Source organism: Convolutriloba macropyga, unplaced genomic scaffold, assembly GCF_964194025.1.
Source record: "Convolutriloba macropyga unplaced genomic scaffold, txConMacr16.3 SCAFFOLD_1102, whole genome shotgun sequence".
NCBI classification, from domain to species: Eukaryota; Metazoa; Xenacoelomorpha; order Acoela; family Convolutidae; genus Convolutriloba; species Convolutriloba macropyga.
The window spans coordinates 34108-55729 of record NW_027452646.1 but is presented as its reverse complement, the minus strand read 5'-3'; the positions used below and the strand labels follow the sequence as shown (position 1 = coordinate 55729).

The 21622-nt window shown below is 35.1% G+C and overlaps 1 protein-coding gene and 1 long non-coding RNA gene across 2 annotated transcripts; both read left to right on the top strand.

Annotated features, from left to right (window-relative positions):
* The first annotated feature begins 586 nt into the window (after window positions 1–586).
* Window positions 587–2269, top strand: LOC142357687 (carbohydrate sulfotransferase 1-like). Its single transcript, XM_075409241.1, has one exon. It carries the CDS (start codon window positions 1054–1056, stop codon window positions 2224–2226), a length of 1173 nt encoding a protein of 390 aa, XP_075265356.1. The 5' UTR covers window positions 587–1053; the 3' UTR covers window positions 2227–2269.
* Window positions 2270–6406: 4137 nt separating this feature from the next.
* LOC142357688 (uncharacterized) lies at window positions 6407–7603 on the top strand. Its single transcript, XR_012761690.1, has 2 exons — window positions 6407–6486; window positions 7308–7603. It is a non-coding gene; the product is annotated as an uncharacterized LOC142357688 (long non-coding RNA).
* The last annotated feature ends 14019 nt before the right edge of the window (window positions 7604–21622 follow it).

Below are 21622 nucleotides of genomic sequence, written 5' to 3'. Positions count from 1 at the left end.
AACAATAGCTCTGTCATCAATTGTTAACTGTGTCCCGGCAGTGTGACATCGCTTGTATTATTAAACAACTTTGGTATGAATATTATCCTTACACCAAAGCTCTATGGCTTTGAATTTATTTAAACTTGAGATTCCTTTTTGTTTGGTGACAAGATTTGGTGACAAGATGGTATTATAGCTTTATGAGTTTATTGTTCATGCTACCGTATTCATGACTTCCTATGATTTGTAAAATTAACTCCTACAGCCAGCGTGACAATTTCATAAGCTTTTAATGCAACCAGTTTTCCTACATCAACAAACCTTGATATATATTGAACCTCGTTTATATTGCCATAGTTTTGATACTGTCAAAGCATCAAGATTCTAAATTGTAAGTTACCATTTATGTTAATTCTATGTCCTAAAAGACATGAAAGATTGAATGTTACTATTCTAGACAAATAAACGATGACATAATTTTCTCAACAACAGAACAATTATTTTGGTGAGTCAAGCTGATCAAATTTGTAACAAAAATGGTTTCACGGTGCTCACAAGTTAAGATGTTATGATAACTAGTGAAATTTTGATTAGAGTTGTTCATGTTTCAAGTTTCAAAATTCTATCCACTAAATTGTCAACTTCATTAAACAGACGAACCATTGAATATTTGCCAAATTAATAGGCGGCTGCGAGGTGCGTCATAAATTTTGAGGTTTATTTTGTTCATTCTTATTTGACTCCTTATTTTCGACTTACCAAACTTACTTTATTTGCTGTTCATCAGTTGCGTTCGATTAGTAGATCGACAAAGTCGTCACACAAAATTGCCGTCCATAAATTTTTCCAATTTACCAGAAATAGGCCCATGCGACAGCTCAAAACGAAAAAACACCATCAGTATATTTTTATGCTGCACTTAAGCAAATTAGCTGTTAAAAGTTGAGCTGTTTGTTAAATTGAAGCTGCTAATTCGCAACATAATCTTAAATTTTATTGGATTATGTTTGATGATTTTACATTTTAGTAGTTTTGGATTCAAACTGACAGTTCTTTATTATAAAAAAACTAATGAGATTATTGAAAATTAGAATCCATTTATACTTTTACTGTTTAATTTGTTTTTCAATTTCTGGTTATTTTTTTTACCTCTCATCCAACGGGCGAAAACGCGAAGCTGCTCGTTTGGGTTCACTCGCCCACCCAAAAGTCGGGAAGCAACTTATGAGTTTGGGTTACAATTACGAGTACGACCCTGTGGAAGCCGAGTTATATCACGCCCACGGCCACGCAAAACAGTTCACGACTCAAACTAAGGTCATTATACTGTCATACATGCGATCGGGCTCAAGTTTACTGGGAAAAATTTTGAGCAGTAATGAAAATTCATTTTACATTTATGAGCCTTACAGGTTAATTCAACGTTTTATGGAGGATAATGGTCCCAGAACTTATGATACAATAAAGAAAAAAGATTTCTTTGTAATTCAAAAAGAATGGACCAAAAAGTTACTCAATTGCAATTTAAAAGAAACTATTTTTAATTCTAGTTTCGTCGAAAGTCTAAAACGGCAAATGTTAATAAATGAATACGCGGATATGCTGCGACAATCATCTTTGATTTTAAATTGGGATGAATATTTTCAAAACGACACTCTAATTAAAAAAGAAGAAAAGAAATGTAAAAAGTCCAAACTTTTAATATTGAAAACTATTAGAATTCATAGCTTGGAACAGTTATGGCCGACAATTCAAACTGATGTCAGAATTGTCCATTTACTTAGAGACCCGAGAGCTGTTCAAAATTCACGACTCAAACTTCGACGCAATTCGGGTCCTCGTTGGGTTTGCGAATGGCCCGCAAATAATTTGGATTTTATCCAGAAGTTGTCTGAAAAAGACGTGTTTTTGTTTACCCGTTATTACGAATTTATATACGAAGAATTTGCGTCACATCCAATGAAAAAAGTTTCACATTTATTTGAAAAGTTTCTGAAAATTCGAGTGGACAGTAAAATTGAGAAATTAGTTTACGAGTCGACCCAAAAAGGAGGGGATTATTTCGGTAATTTCAAGACAACAAGTCGCAACATCTCACAAATTGTTGGGAAATGGAAATCAGAATTAAGTTATGGAGAAAGAACGAAAATAGAAGACAGTCCTATTTGTCAAAATGTAATGAATTATGTTGGGTATGAATGGCCATTAGTTAGTTATGCTTTAGATACAAAACACATAAGCTAATATTAGCAATATCATGTTCCGTTTTTTGTAATCTTGATCGGAAACAACATACAAAATAGTCTGTCCCATAAAGTTGCAAAATAGATAAAGTTTAAAAATTCTAAATGGAGTTTGAATCTCAGCAAAAGTCAAATTGAGGAACGCAGAACAAAACTGGGTGAAAATTAGTCTTAGAAATAATCAGCGAGTTACATGGGAGCATGTTGATGTTCATTTGGATGTAAAAATTTTCAGATTGTTCGTTTTGGGTGCAACTTTGAGGGACTTACAAGATATATATTCGCTGTACGATAATTGACAATTGATAGATGCTATTCCGTATTGTGAACAAAATGGATCTACAAAATGCTCATTTGTATCAATAAAATTGGAATCTGCTCTTTTCATGTGATAAAGCGGTTGGAACTGATATTGAAAATGACTATTGATAACAACGTTGACAGCAAAGGTTTCGATGCAACGTGATAAAACTTATGATGTGTGCAATTTACACAAAAAAAGGGGAAGGGGAATGAAATCGGCTCTTCTTCGTACATGAAGTGTTCCAACCTAGCAAATAATCGTTTTCAGTAGTTAATAGCCACAATCAGCAACTCAAATGGCTATTATTTAGGTGTTGCTCATTTTTACGACTCGAGCGTTTATGTGAACCTGCTGATATAAAATTTAAAAAAAAAGAGAAAACGACAAATTGATTTTGTCCATGCATTACTTTGAGTTAGATTGAGAAAAAAGGAGCGCAAACCTTTTTGGAAGGCAAGAAAAATGATTCATGTTTGTGTTTTTTTTTTAAATCGCTACTCTAAAACGGCCAAGTGCAAAAGTTCCCTTATATTAATTAATAATTTTACGCTTAGAAGAATTCATGATCATTTTAACCACCCGGATCACAGTAACATGGTAAATCAACGCTGTATCATAATATTTCTCAGTCTGTGTTTTTACTTTGAATTTAATCCATGAAAAAATTAACAGACCCCTGTAAACCTGTAGAAAGACGCAAAAAGCGGTCGAGCAATGGAGGAATTTTCCTGAAAAAAATAATGGACATCCCAAACAGACGCAGAGTTGAGGTATTCTTCAGAAAAAAACTAAACACCTGTGAAAATGTAAACAGACGCAAAAATATTGAACAAACTCAATTCAACAAATCATTTGCTGATTTCAAATGCAAATCACTCATTAAATCAAATTTAGTAAGAAAAAAAGCATTAATCAATTCGCATGTGATTTTTAACCGAAATTTCCCTCTGTCCTATCTTATCGTGTTATGGACAGAGAAAAAGAGTTAGTAAGTTGGTACAGGAGAAACATTCATTTTATATATTGAAAAATTTACTAAAGGCAAAGTTTTTTTTGATGAATTATCTACTTCGTTCATAGAGCACAAAAATTTGAAGCTGAGGGATTTTTCAAAAATTTATTAATTTGTCAAATTTTAATAAAAATATCTCAAAGCAATGATGCTTGAATACAAATAAAAGCTTGCAACGCCATGAAGAAATAATGAGGCGATAGACAAGAATTTCAGCACATGCTATTTTCATTTTTTATCACAATGAAACGAAACAGGTATTTTCATTTTCATGTAAAAAGATAGCCAGGGGCGTAAAAGATATAAGCCCACTAAACTGGGGCGGTCAAAACATTACAGATCCATTTTTTCTGAAGAATCTCTCCATTCTGCTCTCTCTCTCTCTAAAAACATCTCATAAATACTAATTTCAGAAGCAGATATTTACAGATGTTTACAGATATTAACAAAGGCGACCCCTATTCAAAACCATTATATTAGGTCGTGTCATTAATTCTTCTTCTATATCACTTAGAAGTCTTTATATAGTTTTTAAATGCTAATTAATAAAGCTTCAAGTCACTCTTAGATGCTGAATTAATTAAGCTTTTAATCATGTTTGCATGCTCAAAAGTTCGAGTTTAATTAGGCTATATTGCGGATTACAGATAATACCGACCTGCAACTTGCATCAAATAAAAACAATGTAATAAATTTGAGCTCTATATGGTATTTTACTAACCTGTAAACCAATTTTAATCGCTTAATTGCTATCAATTATTAAATGGGCATTAAATTAGGCTTAATTGCGGATTATAGATACATTCAGCGCAAAAATTAGATAACTTCACTGCAAAAATCTTGCTTGCGAAAAAGAGATCTATAAATCGAGCATATTCGTGATACGTAGAGCGCAAAAAATCGGATACGTTGCTTGTATCTCAAATTCGCGGTTAAAATTTGAACATTTTTGCGAACACGGGTTGCGTATTTCCCTGCAAATTTGCCAGTTTTTCAAAACCATTTTTCCGCAATATTGTTTCATTTTCAATGTATTAACATAAAAAAACCGAAGAAAAAATTTGCCGATTGGACAAATTTGCCCGTGATTATTTAGGTATACCTCTGCAGCGTAATGAATACATCGAAATTGCAACAATATTGCGAAAAATAGATACCTTAACAAGAACAGGCAAAACTGAAATGAATTGCGCAACCGGTGTTTACAAAAGTGTCCAAATTTTAACCACGGAACAGAGATACAAGCTGTGTATCCTCTTTTTTGTGCATTATGTATCACGAATCAGTTCGATTTATGTATCTCATTTTTGCATGCAAAGTAACTCAATTTCGCACTCAAGGTATCTAATATTTGCACTGAATGTATGCACAATCCGCAATTAAGCCTAATTAAATGCGCGCTTTCGAACCTGTAGAAGTGGTTTAAAGCTTTGAAAATTGATGGCAATTAAGTGATTAAAAGTGGTTTTCAAGTTTATAATATACCATATCGTACCAATCTTATGGTTTTTCAGTATTTATTTATGTGTTCAATTATCATTTTTTGACATAATATTATGCAATTTGACAAATAAATTAATATCTGCAAAATCAATCAGTTCCAATTTAGAAAAATGGAATGAGGAATTACCATCAACTGATATTCTTGATCGTCGTCTAACTATTTTTCATGGCTTTCGGGAGTTTGTTTTTGTTCTAGCTTCACTTTTGACATAGTTTTATGAAATTTGACAACTAAATAATTTCTGATATTTACCTCAGTTTCAACTTAGAATAAACGAAACTAAGTTACCATCAAGTGAAAGATGTGATCGCCGCCTCACTATATCCGTATTTTTTCCATCTATAAAACGAAGGTGTAGCCTGTAGCAGTTAAAAATAATATGTTGTTATATAGCACGTTTTCATGTAAAAAGATAGCCTGGGGCGTAAAAAATATAAGCCCACTAAACTGGGGCGGTCAAAAAATTACAGATCCATTTTTTCTGAAAAATCTCTCCATTCTGCTCTCTCTCTCTATAAAAATCTCATAAATACTAAATTCAGAAGCAGATTTTTACAGATGCTTACATATATTAACAAAAGCGACTACAATTCAAAACAATTATATTAGGTTGTGTCATTAATTCTATTTTTATATGACTTAGAAATCTTTATATAATTTTTGTATGCTAATTAATAGAAATTCAAATCGCTCTTAGATGCTGAATTAATTAAGCATTTAATCATGTTTGCATGCTCAAAAGTTCGCGTTAATTAGGCTATATTGCGGATTACAGATACTTTTAAAGCAAAAATTCATACCTAAAATGAGCGGAAACGTGGTACAAGACTTGTCGCCTATTTTACATTTTGAAAGGATCTCAATTTGCAAAAAATGGCGTAATCCCTTTTGCGAAAAATTAGATACAAAGCTTGTCTCCTAATTTTCTTCATTTTTTGTATCTATTTCAAGCGAGAATTATACTAAGGCGGAAATTTTGGGGCATGCCTCTGCGTCGTAATTGATCAGCAAGTTGTCGTTGAGAATTGGAGAATACAAGGAGAATACAAGGATTCTCCTATGCATATTTCTCTGTCTAGGCATAGTTTCTTCTCAACTATCGAGTCAAGATATAGTCCAATTTAAGCTATGGCGAAGTAAGCGAAGTAAAATTTCCGCAGCATTTTGTATTAGAGCGTAGTTTTAGCTAAGAGGTGTAACTGCATGGAACTCTAAAACAGACTTGAAGAATTTACTCTAAAAGCACCCTTATTAGTACCTCAAGACCTTATCATGTAAGCCGTCATCTATTCAAACAGTTTCTTTTTAAAAAGCGGGAAGATATTCGTCAAGACAGGAGACAAATTGACTACTAATCATTTGCTGAACTGCAAAGTACATTCGACTGACTTCACTAACCAAGTAACAGAGCAAAAAAAACCAACTAAGAGACACAAAAATGGTAATACTTTCAATATAACGCATAAGGTGGCATTACATACTCCAAAACTAATCATGCTGCTACATAACAACTATATGGTTCTGATATATTGATATAATCACCTTGACATTTTAATGAAATTGTGGATCTATTCTGTTTCGGCCCCCCAGTGTTTTTTATGACCTCCAGTAACAAACTCTATGTTGTTATATAGCACGTTACTATGTAAGAAGATAGCACGTGCGTCTGGGGGTCATAAAAAATTTATGGTCACTAAGATCCGAAATTGTTTCTACCGTTACTGTAAAACATTTTGAAACACTCACCTGCAAATTTTAAAAGGCCAGATCTCTGTAGCTTCAGATTCTAGAGTGCCAGAATGGTTTTCCAATTTACAATGCCAACCAGAGTTTAAAGCTTTCACAGCTTTTGTTTCAAACAAAGTTACGTGATTCTGATTCAGAAACTTCAAAATTTTGACTAATATCACGAACCGCGCTGTGTGCTTTTGAGAATGCTATAAAATGGTGAGTGACTTATCAGAGTCACTTAACCTATACAATGTGATGAGGATTGATTATAACTTCAGTGCTTCATAAATATGGAATAAGTGACTCTGATGAAATCGCCGTGCGATTCGAGATATAAGACTGAAGTTCAAAGTAACCTTTTCTTTCTGCGATGAACAAACACTTGGTAGCTTTTAAATTGTCCTCAGTTTTAAAATCTGGCATTATATAGAGGAAAATCTGGCTTTCTAGAAACTTGATCTGCAGATATTTGACACTTCAAAACTTGCAAGTGCGTGTTTCAAATAAGTTCCAAATACGGGAATGTTTTAGGCATCATTGCTGCTCATCTTATGTCTGCACTCTCTGACAGTAACAAATGTGAATGGATTTGTGAAGAAAGAGGCAAGACTAGATCTGATTAAACGAGAGTCATTGCGATCACTAAATGAAAAAGAAAAATTGCAACAACTCAATAGCAGGACAAAAGTCTTGTGCTTTCACGGAGAATGTCCAAGTGAACTCAAATAGTCGCTGAGTTTCTAATCAATTATAAAAAAATAGCATTGAAATCTACAATTTCGTGTGTCTTTGACAAAGCATCCCTAAACAGATAATTGTCCAATAAATTTTTACTACTCAAGATGAGGACACCGGCTGAAGTCATATATGATAAGACCACAATCCAGACCACACCTACACATGCCAGTGACTTCAATCTGGGTATAGGAGCAACCAGTTACAAATTGATGAAACAAAAAAGCCTTGATGAAACATGTTTGAGCATGTCAAAGTACTAGTAAAACTTAAACGCCGTTCATCAGCTGCTAAAAAAGCTGTTAGTTTTTTCAAGAGCTCACACTAATGTTATAAGAGGCTTGCATATTCACGCTTATACGCTTATCGTGCAAGATGTTGCAATAATTTTACAAGGATCTTTTAAGATCCGGAAACTTTTTGCAAGACCTCGCAGGAACATCAAAAGTCTCGGGCGCAATATGATAAGAGTAAAGACGTGTGACTGTCTGTTCCATTCTGTAACATTTTACGTTTCATTCAAACGATTTTAGTCGGCGTTGAACACTAATTTTTTTGCCGCAAACAGAACTTAGCATAAATGCAATGCTATAAACGAAATTAAACCCATTAACTCAGTAAATTTTCAATTTTAATAAAATTTTATATCAAAGACAAAAAAACTTTTACATACTAGTGAATAATTTCAAGTTCAGACCAGAGATAGCTATCTAACGATCGGATAGTCAAGGTTAGATTTTTCTCTTATAAAATGTCACATGAATAGAGTTTTCAATATCAGACGCTTTAATAAACTTTTTTCAAAAAATAAATTCAATTTATTTTTCAAATCGTAGTTGAATCTGCCTCTTTACGGTTCATTCTTGAAACAAAAGTCTTTGATTCCAATCCCAATTTTTGATGATGTTCCAATAGCTTCTACTTTGTTGGTTTTTGTTTCCAATTTTCTTCAGTTTAAAACTGAACTCAGCTTTTTTTGAGTGAGAAGTAGTATATAGAGGGACCGAGGTGCCCGGGGGGGGGGGGGGGGGGTGAAGACCCACATGTTTTAAGATATGCAATTGCGGTTTCAAATCATTTCGGTCATCATTGAGTTATCGCATCAATGTATAAGGATAGGTAATAGATTTTACATGTATTAACTTTACAGTTATGGGAACAAGGTATAAAGATAAGTTATAGATTTTACATGTATTAAGATTTGATTTTTGACAGTAATGTATAAAGATAGGTACTAGATTTTACATGTATTAACATTAGAGTTATGGGAACAACGTATTAAGATAGGTAATAGGCCTTATATATAAGATTCCTCAATAAATTTTTTATCACAAAATAAAAAAAGCTAACAGATAGCAAATTGGAAAATGAAGCTGTGTTATATTTTTTCTTTGACGATGAGTCATCAATTTGATGCTAATGTTTTAAGGTACTTGGTAGCAAACAGTGCCCAATAAGACTAAGTGCAAGGCAGAAAATTCTACAGTGCTAATACACTTTCAAATATTCTGAATAGCACCTGTGAAAATGGATCAAAATAGACCTCTGATGAACTAATAACATTGTATTGTTCTCCTTATATGGATGTCTACATTGATACAATAAAAAATTCTTATTGATAGCAATGACATGAAAGTTATTCAATCATAAGTGCTAGAACAATCATTTCTTTATATCAGAACAGTAAGCCTTGCTCGATTTTTTCATCCAGGGTTGTCTCAGATCTGGTCAACATCTTAGGAAATGAGTCAGAAAACTTTTACATGCTCAGCTTGAATTTTAAAAACCCGGTTCGTGTTTCCCTTCAAGATTGATTACTTTAAACAGTGGACTCATCAACTTGAAAAAAATTTATTACATGCACATCACATGTTCACGAGCCTACAATTGATTTAAATGGATAAAAAGAATGAAAAAGAATCAGAAAGTTTAGATCATCAAAGGTGTCGTATGAATTCCATCTGCATCTACAATTCGTTTTGGATAGAAAAACGAGAGTCCTTTTTTAGTTTGCTCATAGGTTAGAATTTGGTGATTTAAAGTTCTGAATCCTCTGTTAGTTGAAGCTATATTCACTGCACCGTCCAGGACTCGTCTGTATTTCTGTAAAGGTCCATCACTGTTTTCTTCCAGATTACTCTTGTTGAGTCCTTTGCTGCTGAACTTAGTTTTGTTCGTTACTGATTTATAGCAACAGTACGTTTTGCTACATAAACATAGCATTTCAGTACATCGGAATTCCTCCTCGAATAATCCAGGTTCACGCTTGTCATGTTTTATATGTTTATCGCTACAAGTTTTTGGAAAAAAATTACCTGCACTGTTAGCTTGAAAAAAATCTGTACAGTCATTACTTCTCATCTCATTCCAAATACTCTTCATTTCTGGTTTAATGCATTCATAGAGATTTTCATGAGCCAGTGACAGATACAAGGAATCAGTGTCCGTTTCAAGCTCCTCGAATTTCTAAACAACACAGAACTTGTCGAAGAAGTTGTAGTAGAGTTCCAGCATTCTCAGTTTAGCATACTGTAAGATAAAGAATCCAACAATTATTGGTTCACGATGCTCAACAGTGCTTTTCACAAGCTCAACCTCATATATATCTGTCGAAACGTTGTTCAATCTTCTAAAGAGACGGTTATTAATAGCTTTATGCGTCTTTTCATCGTTAAGATAAAGAGTTTTTGTGTGTCGACTTCGATCTATAATCTGATAACCATACGAGCTGTTTCCAAGTAATTTTATAGTTTCAGCAACAACGCCAGAGTCTGGGTTTTCATCACCTTCTCGTCTTGCATCAACGACAGATTGTACGAAACCGTTGAAACATTTTTGTGGGGTACATTCAATGAATCTGTGGATTTTGATACAACGTAGACCCAGCTTCAAATAAAACTTTAATAATGGTGTTATAACTATTCCATTGTTAATTTGTAACTCGAAATTAATATTCGTGGTGGTTTTAGCAATAACGCGTTTTTTTCAGCATATTCCAGCATAAAATTTCCTATATTCTCTCTTTAGTTATAGTAGAGCTACAGCATTCTCAATTTTGCATACTCAACAGTGCTTTTCACAAGCTCAACCTCATATAAATAACTGTTGAAACGTTGTTAAATCTTCTAAAAAGACTGTTGTTAGTAGCTTTATGCGTCTTTTCATCGTTAAGATAAAAAATTTCTGTGTGCCGACTTCGATCCATAATCTGATAACCATACGAGCTGTTTCCAATTAATTTCATAGTTTCAGCAACAACGCTAGAGCCCGGATTTTCATCACCTTCGTGTCTTGCATCAACGACAGATTGCACGAAACCGTTGAAACATTTTTGCGGGGTATACTCAATGAATCTGTGGACTTTGGTACAGCGTAGACCCAGCTTCAAGTAAAACTTTAACAATGGTGTTATGACTATTCCATTGTTGAATTTGTAACTCGAAATCAACATTCGGTGTGGTTTTAGCAATAACGCGTTTTTTTTCCACATATTCCAGCATGATTTACCCTATATTATCTCTTCCAACATCAAAGTTTTTGAAAATTGGAGGAAAGTCGCAAATCGTTCACGAAGCTCTTCAGGAACTTCTAGATCACATTGCACAATTACGAATAAATTATCTTCCTCTACCCTCGCCAACAGTTTTTCACTGCTCAAGGGTATTTTGTATGGGAAAATTTTTCTAACATGGTTCTTCAACATGGAGTTCTCCTGAACAAGATCCCACCATTCACACTCTCTCATCTCTATAACTTTAAATCCGTTCTCTTCCAGGTAAAGCTTTCGTAACTTATCGGATTCACGTTTCCGGATACCAACTCAAATTCATCCTCACTAAGATTTTGTTGAGTTTCCCTAAAGGGACAGAAATGGTAGTATCATCCAAGGGCTTCAAAAATTGTTTGCCAGTGACCAAAAAAGCCATCCACAGTAAAAGAATCAATTATTTTCTGTTTTCCAGTCGTATAGAAGCTGTCAATAGTACATTCGGGTCTGGTTGCTTGATAGAAAGACATTACCATGTTCTCAAACTTCCTGATTTTGTTTTGACGAGCTTATAAATTTTGAAGGTCGCTATCAAAATCCCATCTAGTGTACAGTCCAGTCGGCATCGTTTGGCACATGGAGAAAGGGTACAATTGGCTAGCATCTATTCCAACTAATGCTTTACAGATTTTGTTTGACCTTCAGATTAATGCTTTGTCTACAACAGCTTTCCTCGTAAAAACTATTGATGGACCACCAGTCATTTCACTTCATATTTTCAATGCAATTCCGCTTCGATGAAAAGGTAAAACTTTCTATCCATCGATTTATAAAGACAGATATTTGCCAAATTGGGTAGTATAGACCCAAATTTTAACACATCAATTTTCTGATTGTGATAAAATTTCATCATTTTATTCAATGCTTGCAAAGTTGGTACAACATCTTTGTTGTTATACCAGCGGAGGAAATCGCGAAAATTTTTCATTTTCTCCATCTTCCACAATTATTCAAGGAGAGCATAATTCTCTTTTCCAGATAAAGGTTTCTCTTTCAAACCCAGTTCATGGAGAACATCTAATTCGCCTTTTCCAGATTCCATCATTTTCTTGAACTGACAGAAGTCCTTCTGCAAAGGATTTAGATTTTTCAGTTTGCTGAAGAAGGAATCATAAGGTGGAAGATGATTGCAGTCAAGTTTCGTTGACGAATAGAACCATTCATATGGCAAATATACTTTTGTCTCCTCAGATTGATATGCTTTTAGTAAAGAATCCGGTGATGTTGCTCCACCAAGAAAGTTTAAAATGTCGAGAAACTGAATATCACTGAATTTGAAAGAAATAAATTGATTTGCCTTTTTGATTACCGTAGGTTGAATACCTCTATCGTTAAGGAGATGGGGAATGAGATACGCTTTGATTAAATTCAGGTCATATTTTCCACTGTTGAATCTAAAAACTGGTAGAGTGTCAACATAATTGTTGAAATGACGCTGGAGATCAAGGAGCTGTTTTTGCTGGATTCTTTAAAAATTCTTAGTTGCATTACTATCACCTGTTTCACTACTGATGTTTGGTTGAGTTTCGGAAATAATTTGCAGTCTGGAGGAAACATCACTCAACCTAGTTTTCATCTGTGCTTCCACCGCCAGGGACATGGGTATCAAATCCACTTTGTTTTTCGCTGCTAGCGTTTCCAGTTGAGCTACAAAGGATATGATGAGACGATTAGGATCGTTTTCCCATAAGAAAACTGGTTCGTCCAACAAATTTGAAGAGATTGATACCAATACAGGCACATGAGTACCTATCCATGATGTTGTCACTGTGTTATTGGCTTCCACTGATAGAACACATATTGCTTCGAAGTCGACGACGACAAAAATTCTTTAGAGGGTATAATCTTCTGGATAAGCGATTGAGAGGTTGTCAAGCTTCTCAAATAGTGTTTCCCGCAAAGAATAAGCACCTCGCGGATAGATGATTTTCACTCGTTCTTTGCAAGTTTTCAAGTGCCGGTTGAAATGACCTGAATGTTTGAAAAACTCACCACAGCTGGACCTCGAAACTTCTTGAAGAATTTGTTGATATCATTAACATAACAGATATGATTGTTATATCGAAGCAGTTTAATGTTTTCATCATATCGTTCAACGCCGCGTCGAACAAGTTCACCGATAATTTCTCCATCTTCAATGTCAAAATCATAGATGAAAATGTTTTGTTTGACTAGTTCTTCAATTATTGGAATTTGATCAAAGGAAACACCTGCAAAACGTTCGTGGTCGCAACCACTTGCAGTAACAAAATTGTGAAAAATTTAAATTACCTGTATTTCAACATCTACTGATCCCAATACATGAATAGCAATTGCACGGAACAAACACAAATCATCATTATACGAGTCATCGTGTCCATTTGAAAGCAGACAATTTACTTCAGGGTTCTTTAATAATTGCTCTGGAAGAGGAGAATCAGTGCAACCCATAGGTATTTTCTTAAGAAGCGCTGCAAAGACAGTAATATTTGTAATCACTGTGAATCGCCATTTTGAGTTTTGGCGTTCCTGTGAACATGTTTCAATCAAATCAAGTTTCTCAATTTCGTTCTGGATGTTTAATAAATCGTTTCTATTACATAGCAGAAAAGCTCGGTCCAGCAGTAAGTTATTTTCATGCGGAAAAAAATATCGGTAATCGTTTGTTTCTATATTTTGCAACAGAAACCCCAAAGCTTTGTTAATTTTTGCAGCACAGTTGAGGTTTACGAAAACTTCATTGAGTCTTTCATTGATCTTTTTGTTGTCCAAATCCGATAAACTTAAGTTGAAAACTTCCTGTCTGCCATGCTCAGCATGCATATTGTCAAGTAAATGCTGACACGCTGCCAGTTCTTCTTTCAATGATTCGCTATCGTTATCAACTTTCTCCATAATCTCACGAACACGGTTTGTGCTTGAGGACCCAATTTTTGTTCTAGCTCGATGTGCTTTTTTGCGATGCAGTTGAAGTGAGTAGAAACTTGAGAACAACACATTTGTTCAGTGTATTACGAACTTTTGCTCCGTAAAATGGTATGATAACTCTGCAACATTTTTTGTCTCAAAATTACAATTCCTTTTCTTACAGTAAAGAGTGCCCATCATAAATGTCTTCCTGAGGCGAGCAATATTGGTCTTTACAACAGACTTCCCACATTTTTCACAGTTAACGGATAGGTTTCGATCTTTTGCAGGCATTTTGTTTTAACTGGGTAAGTTTAACTATAGAATGAACAAATAGATGTTTTTTCTTGTCGAAAGGTATTGACAACTGAGTCCTAGAATATGAAAAAACAAATGTCTCCCAAGTTCTGCAGAAATTCAGTGTGTATTCATGACTACATACGAGCAAAAAAGTTGAAATATTTCTTTATGTTACTAAAATTAGATTTTACTTCGAGTCGTCAACCAATCACTGCAAAGTTTGCAGAACTTCTGTAAATTACGACAACCCCGATTTGTTTACTTAGTGTTCTGACAAAATTTATTAGTGTCTTACTATGGTTGAGGCTATTTGCAAAAACAGTCCTGAATACTTCAAAAAATTTTAAAAACGATTCAAATGCACTATTTGCGACACAGAACCAAAACCTCAAGATTCTGGATTAGAAAATTATGCGTACGGTTATCATTCGTCTCGACTGTTATCAATGGTTGTTCGTTTGGTTCTAGTCATTGGCATCTTATTTTTGAAGATAGAGGTCCGGAAGATAATTTTGTTTTTTCTCCGTATGCTCCTGCGACGATACCTTGCCTCGTGACTTGTTTTAAAATCCTTATTTTGCTTACGGAGAAAAATTTTGTAACTCATTGTGCTATTGTTTCTCGTTTACATGTTGCTGTGGAGTACTTGTCAAAGTTTAGTCTTGTTTCAACCAACAACACTAAAAACAGCTTCCTCTGCCTAACCCTGTTAAAAGACTCTCAATCATTACTACTATCACTTCTAACAAACGTGCTTATACTATCCCCGATGTGACTGTAAAACGTTTTTGTCATCTTATGCTCGGTGAACATTCATCTTCTCTCTATCAGATTATGGATATACTTTTGAGTGGACAAGGGAGTTTTGTACGAGAGACTTCAGATTATCTAATAAACTTCCAATTCTGTAAAAATTCTAGTGTCTAAAATATTGCTGTGATTGAACAATTAATTCAATTTCACTCCTTAAGTTTTAAAAATGCCAACACTTGCAATTCATTTACATCAGGTACAAATAGTAACTTACTGCTATAGAAATAATGAGCAATACAGATGCAAAATAAACCACACAGTTGCTAGTCTGCTGATTGCAGGGGAGACTGAATATCTCTTCTGTGCTCCATAATATCCATCATCATATGTAAACCAGTACATCGCTGTAAGCGGGTGAAAATGTCTTTATAGGCAGTCAGAGTTAGTGCTAACGGATCTGCGAAGTATATTACGAGGTATGCGTAGCGTTTCGCAGGCATAACCCAATGTGAACCAATAGAATCAGCTCGCGATGCATTCACAATTATAAAACTGTTAACTGGTAAATTTAAGGGATAATTGTCAGCCGCATAAACACCTCGAAATTTAAATTTGAGATGTTTGCACTTTTGAACATGAATATAAATTTGGTCTTCATCCATTAGTAAGCAATCATAGGTAGAACATTTTTGGATACTTTTCTTCAGAGTCAATGTACACAGTAGACAATTTTTCTCCCAGTAAAAAATTTCAATGTTGTTTGGCAAATCAGTATCAAATTTCAGTTCAACTGATAATGATGAGTTTGTTAGTTCGGGGTGAATAAAATCGTGTGTCGCCTCTTGCGTGCTAGTTAAGTCAAAGACCATTATAAATTGAAGCGCAAAATCATTTAAGGGTATTCCATGACTGTTTTCATAAAAAGCTAAGGCACTCATTGAATTGCAATACAGGCGTTTGTTATCAATTGTTAACATTGGTGTGCCAGCTGTTGCGAACCCGTTTTGATAGACCGTAATTTCACTCAAATCAAACTTTTGATAGTGGTAGGGATTGATATTTTTAGTTCCAATGAATGCATTGCTCCCGCACAATGCAACAATCAGTCGTTTTATTGGTTCTTTTGTGAAAATATCTTCATGTTTCCAATTGCGTTGACCTGCTATTGCGAGGAATGTCTTCGTTATTACTTCATTGTAGTGAAAAAATGCCGGAGTTTTTAGGAGTGTTTTTTCAATGGCTCCAACAACGTTGTCTGACACTGTCATCTTTCTAACAAATAAGTTTGCTTCATCGATTTTAAATTTGTAATTTTTTGCCGCTGTCTCACTAATGGTAACAAAATTATCTTGCGATCTTCGGAAAGAATATCTCAAGGTAACTCAACTTACTAAAAGTTTTTCACAGGAAAAGAAATCAACAACGAGCTTTCCATATAGAGTAATTTGTTCCGATTTTCTCACAGCTACCTGCCTTGCATCCCTTGAAGCTGCAGCAATACCAGTGGGGTTCAGCTCATACTCGTAACTTTGACACTTTAATCAGGTTTTCTTTGCTTCGGCTCCATGCGAAAATTCAGTTTCAATAAAACTTTTATGAGCATAGTGTCCATTAGCTGAGGAGATTTTTTTTCCATTTGCAGAAACAATGCAGTCGGAGAACAGGGAATGAAGAACGTTGTTGACAAAATATGCGGCATCGGTTGCGGTTGCATCGCCGGCGGTATATCGCAATTCAGTTCCATCAACATTTTGTATTGGACATTTTACCTCCAAATAAATTTTTTGCAAATCTATGAAATTGTTGCGATCACCTACAACTTCGAATTCGAGCGATGATCCAGAGGGAGAATAAAGTGGTCCAGTTTTTTGCTCAAAAGATTGATCAAAGGTGACTAGCAAAGGTGGTTTCTCCAATAAATCCAAGGAGCTGTGACTGGCTTCGGAAGGTATTACAATATAAATTTGCATTTCTGACTCGAGAGAAAAAGTCCAGTCGACTCTTTCTTGGCTGTGGTTTTCGAGAAATGATTTTTTTTTCGTAGAACTTTTTTTTGTAGGTTTGAGGTTTAGCATATTGTTGTCTTCGACGTTTAATAACTTGCCGGTCCCGTGTTATGCGAGAATGGAGAGAACCACCAAATTGTTTGCGGGCTGTTTTTGCAACCGTGCCTTTCAACGCCTGTTTTACCGACTTTCGTTTCGTTGCTACTTCAACCAACTCAGGTGCATCCTGCACTAAAAGCTCTCGACCAATTCTTTTTGCAGCGGGCCATATAATTTTTTTTGCCAATGGTAAAGCAACTCTTCCAATACCTGCAGCGAGGGCACCAAAGCCACTTCCTCTTTGACGATAATGACTGGAGAAATGTGGCATTGACTGTGATGCTTGGTTGCTGTAGTAGGTTTCCATTTCACTTGATTTTTTGGAACTTTAAGCTTACTATCACTTTTTCTGTACCATTAAATGGAATAAGTTTTCCGGCTTCGTTTCTCAAATCCAGTTTAAAGTTCTGAATATTGTTAGAAAGTATGGGCCTGTAATCCAGAAATGTAAATGTCTTGTGATGAATGGGTGTAACAGTGGTTATGCTGCCGTTGCACCTTTCGGACTCAAAGATTTTAATTATAGGAGCTCTCACATCTCCAATATTTTGATATTCTATAACGTCTATGTAGACAAATATTAATTGTGAGCCACGGGTTATATCAACTGGAAAATCACTTTGGTGCCTATTGAGAGTTTTGTGTGATTTGTATCCAATATGAACGTATCCCTCATGCAAGTTGTCTTTTATACCCTTCAAGCCGAGAGAATTTTTTCGTTTTCAGATCAAAAACCCTCATTCTCTCCTAATTGTAAAACCAGTTTATAAGTAATTTTGTTAAAAGTAAAATCAAATTGTTTAAACTGAGCAATTAGTTTGATGGGAAGGATAATGAAGATAAAGCTACTTGCCATTCTACATCCAAAATAAGTGGTTGAGCTAATTGGTTACGGAATTTTGCCATTGTGTTTTCACCAAAAACTTCCATTGATGCGTTGGATATTAGGTCGATTGTGAATTCTTCGGCGGGATTCATTTTATTCGTCTGCAGTAACTAACACGTTTACTTGGACTAATTCTGGTTCATAAAATTTACCTTCAACTATAACATTTTATGCGTCTATAAGATTGTACGTTGGTGGATTCACGGTAGCAGTTTTGAATATCGTAAACACTTCGTCTGTATAATTTTGTTTATAACCTTTTCTGAATTTTTCGTCGTGCGTTGCAATCCGAACAAGATCTCTTTTTTCGTACTTTGTTGTGTTGATTGCTAATGATATTAAAAATGGTTCATGTTTTTTGAAAACTTTATTAGGAGCTAAATCGGTTACCCGGTTAACACGACTGTTTATAGTGTTTACAAACTGGGGTAAATCTTAAGTATACGTCCAAGTCCACTTTTCTTCCGAATATTTGTAAATGATGGCTACAGACCAGATTTAATTTATTCTATATGCAACAGCTTTCAGTCTGGGAAAACTTTTCCTGAATTGTTTGTAATTTGTGTACGGGGCTTTCGACTGAATATAGCGAGCAATTTTGCTTCTTGTGAAACAGCTAGCCTTCTTTAAGTTAGCAATGCTACCAAATGCAGCGCTGCCTTTAGTGTACAATTTGTCTAACTGTTTAACTTGATAGGAAGTAATTCTCCAAGGGGCTGGTTGGTTTGATTTCTTCTTCTGCCTCTTCAAAGTTTCTCTGGTCTTTGTCAGAAGCTTTTGTTTTCTTTCTCTGGGATTTTGAAGCATCTTCTTTGTCCGACTCTTATTCCAAAAATTGCAGTCTCTCTTCAGATGATAAATTTAGAAACTATTTGGCGTACGTGTTACAAGTTCAGTGCGGACCAATATCGAGAATACACTGAATAGTTCGAAAGATAGTTTGCAAGTGGTTTGCTGTAGATTTTAAAGAAAAGTAGCATCAAGAAGTTCTGTTTTTGTACCGTTAATAAGCAATCTCTTTGATGAGTGCAAGGACACAGAATATATTATATCCAGTATTGTATTCGCTCTTTCAAGTTTTATTTTATCCCCTTCAAGAATCTAATATCATTCAGCACTCCCCTTTTGATAGTTGATGTGTTGTCTGTCGTAAATGCTTTTCCATAGACTAGTTTTTTGTACTTCCATCATCCACTGAAGCGTCAGTTTGTTGCTCTGTATCCTGTTGCAAAACAGGGGGAGCTGTTGGTAACTTGTTTTTTTTGGAGAAGTAATATCTGCTGGGCCGGGTTGTTAATATCTTTGTTGCTGAGTAATTGAGAGACATGAGGTTGTTCTCTTGTATACATCTGTTTAGGTATTAACACAAACTCTTCAGTATGCATTTTGTTCTAGATATTCTATGCAGGGTAATGCTATGAGTTAAATGAGATTGGTGCCCGAGGGAGATTGAATCAGTTTTAATCGTTCCGTTTTCCCTACTTTCCAATTCGAAAGTTGACGCAGAGTTTTTTTTAAATTTTTTTAGTTCTTTTTTATTGACTGGAACAACTCCAGAGAGTACGTTCATCACACAATCACTCAGAAACCAAATGAAGTCGCTATCTCTAATTAATTTGGATTGAATGTTGGAGTTCTTGTTTCTGCTATTTGCCCATTGATTGAGCATAAGCAAATGTTTCTTTTTCATTTGTAATTGGTGTGATGAATGCTTCTTGTGCAGGCATGTAAAAAATTGAAGGATCGGGTCCGATAAGTTGCGATGAAAAGCGTAAACCCTGGCTGGTTTTTGGGTCGAAATCAATCATCAAATGTCCAAAGGGCTCCGCAGTTGCTAGATTGTAGGCATCTTTTATCAGTTGCAGACAATTCAACTGTTTGCCAAGATATTCAATTTGTTGAATGTCACGAAGCGACTTGAATAATATAATGTGTGTTGTATTCAGATCAATGGTTCTGGATCATTTGCTTTGATGGAACGAATTATGCTTGACGTATATAACATGTAGTTTGCGATGACGTCCTGCGGTAGCTCTCTTTACAAATTCTTTGTCATTAAAAATTTCCTCGCATGAGTCGTCAAATATAAAAAGACAGTTTGAACGATTCTTCATAATCTCCAATCTTGAATATTTGATGAATTCGATACCTGCTATACTACCCTGCTTTTCTCTGAACAGTGGTTGGAACTCCTTGTAAAAGTAATAAATTTTCTCAAAACGCGGAGAAAAACTGTTCCCCTGCAGCATGTGAAACATCAGCGCAGTTTTACCGCAACTGCTGGGTCCAACAGTTGACATGAATATCCTGTCATATGTATGAATAACTTTTTTCATAGTTTTGGATTCGGTAAATTATAACCAACTAAGCTTGACAACAATGCAATCCAAATTGATTTTTCTTCGCAACTTTCTGATAAAAGAAAGAGCAGAGTGAAGCAAAGGATGATCATTAGAACTATGATACTGACTTGAACAAAAAATTTTACTTCAGAACGTCGCACCGATGAGTCTGAACAGCAACGCCACGGAGGCCTCTCTTTGTTGTTTACATCAAACACTAAATTGCTGATACCCGCATCAGCCTCGTCTCTTTGATGCAGTTGAAAAAATTTGTTTGCTTCAAAAGTTAACTACAACAAGAACAAAACAAAATATTAGATATGTAATTTATTCACTGTTTTCAATGGGCAACTGTTTCATATACCAGAATTCAAACAAATTGAAATCTTTAAAATGACTTTTTATCTCTAGTTTATAACAAACGGTTGATGAGTCATTTTCCTGGAACGGTGGTTGATTGAAGACTTTTTCAACTTCGGGGTGCTCCAACACATATAACCGCAACTCATTCAGAATATCATTAAGTGATAGCTCAGGTTCTGGTGGTGTTTTTTTCAATCTAAATTGAAAAACTTTTTTTGTCCGTCCATTGCTTCCAACGTGGGAGACGCTTTTCTTTGGGGGACTGCATAGGTTTGTAGTTTGTTTTGTTTATAGCCATAATTGAACTGATTTCGATGTTCTCGAGCTCTCTGTTTTTTTTTTACGTAATAGAAATTATCTATCATGGGCAGGAAAGCCCTAAAGTTGTCTAGCTTGTCGGAAGAAAGAGTAATGGTTGCAAAATAACGTTTTGCTGCTGCGCTATAAAGGGAGATGTAACGCGGATGTTGTGCTGTGTTTGGCTTATTGTTGAGATAGTTCGCTCGGTTCTGTTGATCAATTGAAAAATTATTCTGTATTGGTGGAGAGGGATCCTGAATTCTGTTGAATATTACAGTCGGCTGATCGTCAAGAGGAGTCACGCAAGTGAATATCTTCATGTTGTCTGACAGATAGGTTGTTAAAGTTGCCGTGTCTTCTCTGTGCATCACTTTGTGTCCATTGTAAAAATATTCTTGCATTACGTTCTGCGCGGTGATTTGATATTTGCGAAAATTTGGATGAAGATAACAGGAGGGAACTTGTTCTTCTGATATTATCTCTGAGATTCGGGCGCAATTTAGATCCTCCAGATTATAAACAGTTTTTTGTAAAAGCCTACTGAGGAGCTCACACTTTTCAATGCCTTTGGCAATAAAATTTTTCCGGGTGAATCGGAAACTGACACTCAGACAGATTGTTTTCATATC

Coding starts and splice junctions, on each gene's coding strand:
- LOC142357687 (XM_075409241.1), top strand. CDS start 1,054: ATGAGATTATTGAAAATTAGAATCCATTTATACTTTTACTGTTTAATT.